The sequence below is a fragment of the Primulina tabacum genome, chromosome 2, assembly GCF_025594145.1.
Source record: "Primulina tabacum isolate GXHZ01 chromosome 2, ASM2559414v2, whole genome shotgun sequence".
Classification (NCBI taxonomy): Eukaryota; Viridiplantae; Streptophyta; class Magnoliopsida; order Lamiales; family Gesneriaceae; genus Primulina; species Primulina tabacum.
In genome coordinates this window covers 13,609,816-13,622,265 of record NC_134551.1, presented here as the reverse complement: position 1 = coordinate 13,622,265, position 12,450 = coordinate 13,609,816, and the positions used below count along the sequence as shown (strand labels likewise).

Here is a 12,450-nt window from a genome sequence, read left to right as displayed (position 1 = left end):
GGTCCTAACCACACTAGGACCCGAATAACAGGGGCTGCCCAAGAAGAAGCGCACATCAACCTTGGTTGCGCAGACTTGCAACGAGTCAAGGGCTTGGATAGGGGGTTCGGTCTGGGCTAGGTCGAGAGGGTAGGGTCGTAGGAGGGTGCTGGAAGGGCTGGTTCAAGGGTTTGCTCGGTGGGTTAGGTCCTAGGCGCACAAACAAGAGTCCTGGTCTAAAAGGGGTTCTCGGCCATGCAAGGAGGTGGGGTTGGGGCTTTGGTTTCTGTGGCTGGGGTCTAGTCTGTGGGTTCCAAGGGTTCAGGAGGGTGTCCAGAGGGGTGGGTCAGGGTTTGGTCCAGCATGGTTTGAGGGTGGCTCGAGAAAATCGGACCATGGCTCGGGGTGAACTTTTATGGGTCAAGTTAGGGTTTTTAAGGAACAAATTAATTGAAACACGACTCACAGGGTTCGAGTCGTGGTTCACAAGGGCTAAAATGATATAAAAAGTCTAAGTTTTAAATTTAAGAATTTTATATTAAAGTTTGAAATTTTTCGGGATTAAAACGACTTCAAAACGACTAATTACGAATTAATTAAAAAATCTAGTATTTAAGCTAAATAAAATAATGAGAAATTTAATTTAGGCTTAAATAATTATTTGGACATGTTAGAGCCAATGAAATTAATAAAAAGTCAAAAACGTGAAATTTTAAATCCAGGGGTAAAACGGTAATTTTACACATAAAAATTAGTAAACGTCATGGCAGTGCTCTGAATGCTGTTTTATATGCTAATATGATGATTTCAAATGTTTATGAATTTTTATATGCCAAATTATGATTTTTTTTAAATGTTCATGGATATGTATATGTTAAAATGTTATTTTAAAAAACGTTTATGGATTTTATGATTTAACGTGGACATCTAAAAGACATGTTTCATGCTTGGTTTAAAAGAAAAACATTATATGCATGTTTAAATTTTATAAAGTGATGAGAATATGAAACATTGAGGGAAGTGAAGTAATTGTGACTAAGACGATGATATGTTGGAAATATCGTTAGGGTTATGGTACTAGTGGGAGCTCGACGATCGTGTTTCCGTGGATACGAATATGTATATGATGATATGTTAATACGTAAGGCTAGGGCTCAGTTGACCGATGAGAGTGTTGCTGATGTCCGTGCTGTCACGCCCCGAGACCGGGGTTAGTCGACGCCGGCGTTATTCAACAATCACATAATTGCTAAACAACAAGCCTCGTAGTACATTATAAGCCAAAACCAGTTTATATCATAAATACCATAAAAATGGAATCGTTTTTACAATAGTAACTCTGAAAACGATAAAAATCTGCGAAAGCTTTTATAACTTGAATTAAAAACTCACAAGAACATATTCCTAATTAAAATTCTTCATGCGTCTACTATCAGTCCAAAAACTTGTTCTCGATTCTTCTTTCTCTATTTCTTCTTCTGATTTGTCTGGGGAGGGTAGAGTAAGGGGTGAGTGATATGGTCGTCACTCAGCAAGTGGGGGCGTTCGAGCAAAACATAAGAATATTTACACAATTTTCGAAAATAACACATAAACATATCATGCTTTTCATAACATATCATCATATTCATATCATAACAGAACTGCGATTTTTTCACCTTCTATGGTTTACTGATATCAGTCCCTAATTTTTAATCCTCTAAGGGGGCGAGGCCATAAAACGGTTCTATCCCACCGTGAAGGGCCATATGTTGGGATTCCCACCCATTTTCAGTGAATTCTCACAGTTCCAACATGTAAACGTACCAAAATCGCACAAAAAAAATGAACGTAGAAACAGAATGAAGGTGCTCAACCGAAACTTTTGAAAACGAAATAATTCATACGCAACATATTTTAAAACAAGCTCACTTACCTTAGACTGGAAGAAAACGTGAAGAACTCGGAAACCATAGAAGAATCATGCTTCGAAAACGCAACAGCACCTCTCCCGAAAAATCCGCCGTCTTGTAAAATTCCTTGCACCTTATTGAATTGTTGGATCGGGCTCAAACTTTTACAGTACGTTACCAAGTACGTTAATTAAATTATGAACGGTGGAAATCGATTTTGAAGTCGTTTTAACCTGCTTATGGACGAAAAAACGTAGATATGCTATTTCTAGCCTAAAATTTGAGCAGTTTTCTTACGAAGGCAGTAAACAAAAAACTAATCGTTGGTTTTGGCTGAAATTTGGATATGTTATTCAAAACATATGAAACCATATTCTGAAAGGTGAGATCGGATTCCGAGTACCCGAGCGGGAAAAACTAATTTCTGAACTTGGACAGAACTTTGATTATTCGTGCAGAATTTTGGAGAGGAATTTCGAAAATATAGAGAGAAAACTCGAAAATTGAGGTGTGAAATTTGAATGGGAGTTGTAACGCCCCAAATTCGACGACTGTCCTCACTGTATCAAGGCGAGTCCTTCCAGCGTACTTATGTCCGCACTCACACGCACCCTGAGAAACTTCCCAGGAGGTCAACCATCCCAAAATTGCCCCAAGTCAAGCACGCTTAACTTTGGGGTTCTTATGTGATGAGCTACCGAAAAGAAGATGCACCTTCTTGATATGAGTAGTACATATCAATTCTTTTAAGCCCTCTTCAATTGTACAGTCCATTACATTGAACAGTCTCAGAATCCCTCTCATTCTGGTGTGGGATCGGTTCATTCATGTTCCCTCCACCTAGAAGCCTGCCAGGAGCCTCTCATTGTCCGTACAACCTCATGGCACCAGCAATCACCCCCCGCCCTCTTCGGCCCCGGACCTCACATGCCCACCAGCTTCCGCTTGGTTCATCCCCGAACCACACCGTACTAAGAGAGGTCGGCTCTGATACCACTTGTAACGCCCCAGATTCGACGACTGTCCTCACTATATCAAGACAGGTCCTTCCAGCATGCTTATGTCTTCACTCACACGCACCCTGAGAAACTTGCCAGGAGGTCACCCATCCCAAAATTGCCCCAAGTCAAGCACGCTTAACTTTGGAGTTCTTATGTGATGAGCTACCGAAAAGAAGATACACCTTCTTGATATGAGTAGTACATATCAAATCTTTTAAGCCCTCTTCAACTGTACAGTCCATTACATTGAACAGTCTCGGAATCCCTCTCATTCCGGTGTGGGATTGGTTCATTCATGTTCCCTCTACCTAGAAGCCTGCCAGGAGCAGCTCATTATCCGTGCAACCTCATGACACCGTCGATCACCCCCCGCCTTCTTCGGCCCCGGGCCTCACATGTTCACGCCCCGTGACCGGGGTTAGTCGACAACGGCGTTATTTTACAACCACACAATTGAAAACAACAAGATTCGTAGTACAGTATAAACCAAAAACAAGTTTATTACTCATAATCAATCAAAAGATTGTTTTTACAACGTATATTCTTAAAATGAAAAAAAAATATGCGGAAGCATTTACAACTTACTAAGTCAAAAATAAAATAAACTTCTTGAATCATCTTATTATCAGCCCCAAAACTGATATTGTTCATCTTCCTCGATTTTCTTTTCTGATTTATCTAGAAGAGTAGAGTAAGGGGTGAGTGATATGATCGTCACTCAGCAAGTGGGGCCGTTCGAGCACAACATAAAAATATTTACACAATTTTCGAAAATAACACGTAAACATATCATGCTATTCATAACATATCATCATATTCATATCATAACAGCACTGCGATTTTTCCACCTTCTATGGTTTACTGATATCAGTCCCTAATTTTTAATCCTATAAGAGGACGAGGCCATAAAACGGTTCTATCCTACCGTGAAGGGCCATATGTTGGGATTCCCACCCATTTTCCGTGATCCTCACAGTGCCAACACGTAAACGTACCAAAATCATAAAAAAGACGTAGAAAAAGAATGAAGGTGCTCAACCGAAACTTTCGAAAACGAAATAATTCATACGCAACATATTTTAAAACAAGCCCCACTTACCTTATACTGGAAGAGAACGTGAAGAATTCGAAAATCATAGAAGAAGCGCCTAACCGACACTTCAAAAACGCCGCAACAAATCCATCGGAAAATCAGCCGTCTTGAAAAAAATTCATGCGCCTTATTGCACTGTTGGATCGGGCTCAAATTTGGACATTACGTTCACAAGTAAGTCAAATAAATTATGAACGGTGGAGATCGGGTTTGGAAGTCGTTTTGACCTGCTTATGGACGAAAAACCGTAGATATGCTGTTCCCGCCTAAAATTTGAGCAGTTTTCTTGCAAAGGCTATAAACAAAGAACTAACCGTTGGATTTGCCCGAAATTTGGATATGTTATTAGAAACATATTCAAACATATTCTGAATGGTGGAGATCAGATTCCGAGCACCCGAGAGAGAGAACCGAATTTCGAATTTTGGACAGAATTTTGATGACTCGTGCAGAATTTTTGGGAGAAAATTTCGAAAATTCTTGAGAGCACTTGTGAGAGCAAATTTCGAAAATTACTTGCTAGAATGAGGGGTGAAATTTTTAAAGGCTTAGGGGGTATTTATAGGTGCTGGATGAGAATCCTATCATAATTCGATTGATATTCTTTCCAAAATTTGGAGATGATCCTTCCATAAATTTCGAGATGCTCCTTCCATAACTATTGATATGCTTCCTTGTTGAGAAAAACTGCCTTGTATTTAATATTTTCTTTCAATTAGGTGGATATCTAGTCTTAATTTACTGTGTATCTCGCATTGGATTTCGATTTCCATGTATTATTTATATTTTTGAATTTATTATAACTCGAAAATAAATTCTTATGCACGTCTATATTTATTTAATTACATGCCCAAAATTTGGGTTCTCACACGCCCAGTACTGTGGTTACATGTAGATGAATTTATCGCCCAACATGTAGACGTAGATGAACACGAAAGTCACAATTGATAATCTGAATTCAACGAAAGGAAAAAGGAATACGTATATGTTGATGATAATATGTATATGAATATGTTGAAGATAATATGAAAATGTTTATGAAAAGGTTTATGTTTTGAAGTTATGCATGTCATGAAAATGGTATCTTTACGTAAAAGTATTTTTCACTGTTGCTTGTGGTTTATACGTATTATTTGGTATCAAGAATATGATGTGTTGAGTTTTTAGACTCAGTAGGTATGATTGATGTAGGTGAGTATGATATTAATGTTGAGGGAGGCTTGGATGCCTGATTTGACTGGACTGAAGGTGCACATGACCCGAGGACCAGTGCTTGTATTTCCGCATTTACGTTTATGATTATGTTAAAGATTTTATGACTATTTATTTATACTTTTTGAGAGATTTTTGAGAGGTTTAGTATGAGCTACACTTTTCAAATTTATTGTTTTTTAGGTTTGGTAAAACATTGGACGATTTCATGTTTTGACAATTTCCTTTGACTTTTCAAATACTAGTTGGTTGTTCTATTTTTAAATGGTGTCAAATTATTTTATATAATTGTTTAAGGGTCGGCCGAATTGAGAGTTTGAAAAAAAATAATCTAGTACTTTTAAAGAAAAACAAATAGCAGACGTTTCATGTGTACTAGGTCTATGGAGAGTCCTAGCATGGCTGGACTCATGGACGCACAAGGGAAGAGGAGCCGCGGCCTTGGGATAGAGGAATTAGGGCTCGATTATGGGATGCTAGGCGAGGGGCTATGCACAGGGTCAGGGCCGGTCGGGGGCTGGCTCAACAAGGGCTGGTGCTGTCCATGAGGGGTACCTAGATTTGCTGGAAGGGGTGGCATAGGAAGGCGCAGCCGCGAGCCTAGGAATTTTAAGGGAGATGCGTGCGACTTGGGTGCAGCATTCATGGGCGGTGCATGGCGCACTCAATGAGGGTCAGGGTGGTTCCAAGAGGATTTTGGTGGTCTGGTCTGGGTTGGGGATTGGACAGGACGTAGGCGTGACTAGGGGAGAAGAGGCGTGACTTGTGGTTAAAAGGAAGGGATGCGTGTGGCTTAGGCTAGTTGCAAGGGTCGAACCGCGGGTCTATGGGTTGGGTCATGGCTCACGGGAGTAAGATAGGGTCGTAAAAGTTATGTTTCGAATTTTGGGATAAAATATTAAGTTTTGAATTTATTCGGGTTTAATATGCTTCACAGTTTAGCTATTAAATCATTAAATTGAAATGCTCGGGTTTATGTCTAAGAGAAATATTAGAAGTCAAATTTTAGCTTATATGATGGTTCGGGATAGGTTCGAGTCAATAAAAATAAAAAGACAAAATTGGGAAGTTCGAGGTCCAGGGGTAAAATTGTCATTTTACGTCCCTGGGTAAATGATATTTTAAAATGGTCATAATGAATGCTAAATTATTTTTTAAAATGTTTATGATGAAAATATGATATTTTATGATATATGCAAAGGTTGTACGATTTTCTTGAAAAATACTTTTTTACGAATTTTGGAATAAAACGATATTTTTATAAATAAAAAGAAAGAGAAAAATATTTTGAAGGATGATTGTGGCACAGAGGATATAATGGGGATATTGTGAGGGAAAATACCCAGAGAGAGCCTGTTTACGTGAGAAGGCCAAGAGAGAGCCCAACGATCGTATTTTCATATTTGGCCATGGCCCAGTGATGAGAGTTGTTGATGCCCCGGCCCCAGGTGTTTGGTGTATATAGAGTGATCAGTCGACAAGATGATAAATGATAAAGGATAAATGATATTTACTTTAAAAGATGAAACTTTACCCAAAATCATATATGATGAGGAAACGATTTATGATGTTATATGCTAAAATGATTTATGAAAATGATAGATGCTTTCGAGTTTTTACGCCATCTTATTTTATTAAAAGATATATTTTAAAGCTGCATATGTTTGTATATGCATTATTTGCTACGTATGATTAGAACCTGATGAGTCATTAGACTAACTAGGTTTGAATGGTCGCATGTGAGGATGATTTTGAGGGAGGCGCTGACGCTTCAGTGAATCGAGTTCGGCAGTACACTCCGATGAAGTTTTATTTTTCCGCATTAGCTTAAAATTTAATATTTTAAAGTAAAGATTTTGAAAATAATTTATTTAAAGATTTTTTATACTTTATTTTGAAGTTTAGTGTTGGATTATTTTCGAATTGACGTACGATTTTGTGATTGAAGATTTATGTATGTTATGCATTTGAGATTTTTAAATTATTAGTTTTTATGTTGGATGATTTGAAGTTAGAATAATTTTTTTTAAAAAAAATATGTACTATTTAATTAAATTTTAAAGTTAAAGAAATGGACGTTTCAAAAATAGATTATTTTTTTAATATTCTAATTATAAAAATACTTTCATATATACATATATATATGAAAAAGATTGTTGCCGAAACTTGGGACTGAACAGCAAACTTGATTTGCTGTTCAGTCCCCGAAACCCTAAAATTTTCTCTGCACCACCTGAGAGGATGAGGAATTTGTTTTAAACTCCCTCCCCAATATTTTATTAATTTTTCTCTTATTTTATTATTTTCTCTCTCCCCAATTCTCTCTCTCCAATTATCTCTCCCCCAATTCTCTCACCCATCGCCTAGGCCGATCCCTAATCTTCCTTCAACCTCCACCTTCGAAACTACATCCACCTCCACGGAGCACCAAATTTTTGGAGATTCAAGAAAAAAAAACAAGTGAGTTGCTTCTTCTTGTTTGTTCGCTCGTTTTTTTTCCATTTATTTGATATTTGGTACGCCATTTGTTCTTGATTTATGATACTTTGACGATTTCGCAAAACAATTGATTTCTTCATCTTTTTTGTTCGGTGGATTTTTCCAATTATTATGATATTTGTTAGCACAATTATAATTTATCTATGTTATTGTCACGATTTCTAGTTTAATTCCCTAGCCACCAAAACCCACGGTGAAGGCTATTGTTCTTGATTCTTCCTGTACGCATGTGACGTAAAGAAAACAATCGGAACCAGATGAATTAGTTTTTCTAAATTTTCAGATTATTTTGACCAAAAAAATTTGTCCTCTTTTGTTTGAAGAAGTACATTATTTTTAAAATAATTTGCGTCCATTCGTCCACTAATGCCACAAACTTATAAATTGGAGGCCAAAAAAGGAGAAATTGGGAAAGCATACTACGGAGATGCCCAGTGCAGAGTTACTGGAGGCTTTTTGTGAATGAAAATAAATTTACTTAATTTGAACAGTGAACCAGGTTCTCAATGTTTGTGCGAAAAAAAACTTTATATTTGTGGTAAATGAATAACAGAGCATCTTAGGAATACAATTTGAATTTCACGAGTAGCTGTGTAATTTTTTTTGAAAGATCGAAGTCTATACGTAAATTTTTTACATATATATGACATACAAACAAGCTTTTTGGTTCACAAAAGATTTTTCTTTTCTTTAAATACATGATTGAAAGCTCAATGCAGAAGACACTAGAGAAACAAGACAGTCGACAAATTTAGATTTTCTTTAGTTTTTGTTGGTTTAAGGTTAGAACTTATTTTAATTCTATTCATCAGCATGTTATTGTTTTTTCGGAGGTTATACTTCAAATATGTTTTTTTGGAATTTGTATTAGTTATTGTACGTTTGTGCAAGTTTATGTGTGTGGTTTGTTGTTTTAATATATTGTCAGTATGTCACTTTTTTGTTGTATAGATTATTATTCTTTTGTTGTAGTATTGTTTTACTTGATATAATCAATTTGTGCTTTTTTTTAATTGTTTCTAGTTTCTATTCGATTTATGTTGGTTTCATCATATCATGTTTGTTCAATTCGAGCTTTGTTATACTTTAGTGTTGTTATTAAATCGTATGTTATCGTTGATTTTACTTTTTCATATTGTATTTTAATTATGTACTCTTATTTATATACTATCGGTGGATATATAAATAGTTTTATTAGATTTGATGAACGTTTTATGAATAAGTTTGTGAAGAACATTTTTTAAGTTTTGTATGAATTTGTTTTTTCTTCTAATTTTGTGTTTAGTAAAATCTTTTTCATGTGAAATTTCTAACCACTTAATTGACGCAGGTTTTTTTTTTATTTCTTGGAGAAATTGAATATGGGTCTGGATCATCAAATTTTTCATTCCTGGGTAGCTGCGAGTACAAAAATAAGCTCTATATGATTTCAATCTTTAATGGCTTTTCTCTAACAGAGTTGTTTCTTAATTTTGGGAGAAAATGTACGGAGATATCCCCCACAAACTATTACCTTGCAGTATCTAGCCCCCCATCAGAAGATGTATGTGACGTTGAATGAAGATGATGACGTTCGTATCATGACCCATCTTCACACATTTATGAAACTGACAATAATTAACATGAGGGCAGTGAGAAAAGACCAAATAGGAGGCCATAATATTGGGAGGTAAAAACTCATGTGCAACTACTTATGATAACATTTTTTATTATATTTTTCATGGAGATTTGTTGTGAGTGTTCTTCTTGTGAAAGTAGATGATGTGTCAATTATATTTTTCAACTAACTGATCATTTACATTGTTATCTAGAACATAAGTATTATTTAACATGTGTTGTCTTAATAACTTCTTAAAAGGTACAAAATGTTAGTGTTAACAAATTTTTACATTACGTAAAATAGGGTTGAATCTGAAGATGACACAGTGAGTAGCAATGACGGTCATCTTCAAGTTGGTTTGTTAAAAAATTCGATAGACGTTTGGAGTAATTGCATCCGTGGGAACAGTCAAATATTCAAGGATGCTGCTGAATTTCGAGTTTGTGCAAAAAATTATGCAATTGCTACGAGAGGTTATTTTTCGTACAAAAAGAATGATAATGAGAAGGTTAATATTGTGTGTAGTGTAAACAACTGTTCTTGGAGAATTTACGCTTCCAGACACAAATCTGACAATCTTTTTGGCATTAGAAAATGTAATCTAATCCATACATGTGGAGATGACAATCTACGTAGTAGAGGACATCCTAAAGATGATACTACCTGGGTCTCCAATGTTGTGATGGAGAGATTGAGGGGAGAGCCATCGTATAGACCATGTATGATGTTGAAAGACATACAAAGAGATTATGGGGTCGAGCTCAGTTATGACAAAGTTTGGAAAGAGAAAGAATTGGCTATGCATAACATTTATGGTACAGATGATTGGTCTTATGATAGATTAAGATGGTATTGTAGTGCCATCAAAGAAACTAATCCCGAAAGTATTGTTGAGTGTGAAATTGACTCTTCTAGTAATAAATTTAAACGATTATTTATCTGTTTCAATGCATGTGCAACTGGTTTTGTCAGTGGATGTAGGCCCTTGGTTTTCTTGGATGGCACTCATATAAAGAATAAATACGAGGGAAATATTCTGGTTGTTGTTGCAAAAGATGCGAACGATGATCTTTTTACATTAGCATATGCTGTTGTGGATGCTGAAAATGATGATAACTGGGGATGGTTTTGTTTCCAACTTAAAGGTGCTTTGATTTTACATAACTGTATGGGGTTCGATGAGTACACTTTTTTCTCTGATAGGCATCCCGGAATAATCAAGGCTGTTGAGTTAATATTCCCAAGCAGACATCATTCATATTGTCTGCGTCATTTGGTAGATAATTTGTGAAACAGGTTTGTAAGTAATATATATTTATGTTGGGAAACTTTTGTTTAAAATATTGTTATGTGTATTATGTTTTATAATATTTTATCTTTTTTTTTAATATAGGTCATGCGAAGATACCCACTTCACAACAAGAAACACTGGTCATCTGTGTTCAAAAAAGCTGCATATGCCCCATCAAGACAGGAGTTTGAAATGCATATTAACAATATAATAACGTCAATGCCACTTGCCAGAGACTTTGTAGTCAATTCCTCTCCAGAAATTTGGGCAAATGCATGGTTTCCTGGAAATCGATGGGGTGTAATAAACAATAATATAGCTGAGTGTTGGAATAGTTGGGTGAAAGCAGCAAGATTTCTTCCTATTGTGTGCATGGTGGACCACATACGCATTCAAATTATGGACATGATGCACAAACGACGTGAAGCGTCAATGAGGATGGATAAAAGATTGAGTCCATCAAAGGAAAAAATTCTTGCAAAAACATATGCTGAATCTCGTAGCTTGCAAGTGCGTAAGGCATGTGGTTGGAGTTTTGAGGTTGTGGATGGGGATAAATCATTTGCTGTTGATTTGTCTTCTACGAGTTGTTCATGTAGAGCCTGGCAGCTTAACAAACTTCCATGCAAGCACGCATGTGGTGCAATAGAGTCAAAATCAGTGTCTTTATATGATTTTTGTGACAAATACTTTACGATGGAGTTATATCGTGAAACTTACAGGCATCCTAAATTCGATTCCTACATTTGAGATGCATGAATACAATGCCAATCATGCCTTAGTAATCAATACCCCCGATGTTCGAAGCCAACTGGTCCGAAGAAGAACTGAAAGGATACCATCGCAAGTAGTTCTTCGGGTGTTAAAATGTGGTCGGTGTCATAAGAGAGGCCACAATCGACGAAGTTGCAAAGGACCCATTAACTAGCCTTTGTGTTGTGTTTTGTTAACTTAGTTTTGAGTTTTTTGACGTACAAGTAAAAATCTTATATGCGTATTTTATGTGTCTCATTATACAATGATTGATAGAAAAACAACTAATACATTTTCCAATTCACATGAAAAGGAGGATGGTAGAACAAAGAATTTGCGAGACCAAGTCAACAAGAAGGTTTACTCAATCCAGGTGTACTAGTATTGGTGATGCAGCATTGCCTTTATGATCATTTTGCGAGATTCACTTTTATTTTATGGTTTCGGTCGGGTCATGTACTTGTGATATTAATTAATTTGAACTCTTGTTCATTGAGTCTTAGTTCTTGTGTTTTATGTATAACTTGTGTTAGAAACATGGACTTGCGTATTTTCTGTAATGTTTTATTTTCATGTCATTTGTGTCCTAGTAATATGTAAGTTGATTGTTGTCAACTAATATATTAACCTGTTTTGTTACCTTGTTGGTTTTGTTGCGTACCTTATTATTTTTTATTATATTGAGGTGTTGCATGCATAAAACTTATGGTGAAGAGTTGGTTTCTCAACTGTTAACCATCAAATGGAGATATGGGTGTGCATTTTCATGCACTTGCTTTCCCCCTTCAAATATGCTGAAAAGATACTTTTACGTACCCAATTTAATCCATATTATGCTGAAATCGCTTGTCTTGTATGCCGAATTTAGCATTATTAATGCCTGAAATTTTTATGACATGCAATTGTGTTGTGGGTATGAAAATCATGGTGAAGGGTTGGTTTTCCAACTTTGAATCAATAAATGGAGATATGGGTGTGCATTTTCATGCACTTGCTTTCCCCCTTCAATTATGCTGAAAAGATACTTTTACGTACTCAATTTAATCTATATTATGCTGAAATCGTTTGTTTTGTATGCCGAATTTAGCATTATTTATTCCGGAAATTTTTATGACATGCAATTGTGTTGT

General features: G+C 36.1%; 2 protein-coding genes across 4 annotated transcripts in view; both read left to right on the top strand.

The window, feature by feature from the left end:
- The window catches only part of LOC142530568 (uncharacterized), a 49,966-nt gene that overhangs the window by 20,988 nt on the left and 16,528 nt on the right, over positions 1–12,450 (top strand). The gene's annotated exons all lie outside the window — the stretch shown is intronic.
- LOC142530558 (uncharacterized) lies at positions 8,940–11,941 on the top strand. Of its 3 annotated transcripts, XR_012816153.1 has the most exons (3): positions 8,949–9,345; positions 10,670–10,752; positions 11,634–11,941. XR_012816153.1 is itself a non-coding variant. In XM_075636391.1 (2 exons), exons 1-2 carry the CDS (start codon positions 9,218–9,220, stop codon positions 10,565–10,567), a joined length of 1,116 nt encoding a protein of 371 aa, XP_075492506.1. In that variant the 5' UTR covers positions 8,940–9,217; the 3' UTR covers positions 10,568–10,654. The 3 variants fall into 3 exon arrangements, 1 of the variants encoding a protein (XP_075492506.1); XR_012816152.1 differs by having other exon boundaries at positions 8,940–9,345; positions 10,670–11,941; XM_075636391.1 differs by lacking the exons at positions 10,670–10,752; positions 11,634–11,941 and adding an exon at positions 9,580–10,654 and having other exon boundaries at positions 8,940–9,345.

Bases quoted from the DNA above. Each gene is read 5' to 3' on its own strand.
- LOC142530558 (XM_075636391.1), top strand. From the start codon at position 9,218: ATGTATGTGACGTTGAATGAAGATGATGACGTTCGTATCATGACCCAT. The intron at 9,346-9,579 runs GTAAAAACTCAT...TACGTAAAATAG, and splicing joins GGAGGCCATAATATTGGGAG to GGTTGAATCTGAAGATGACA.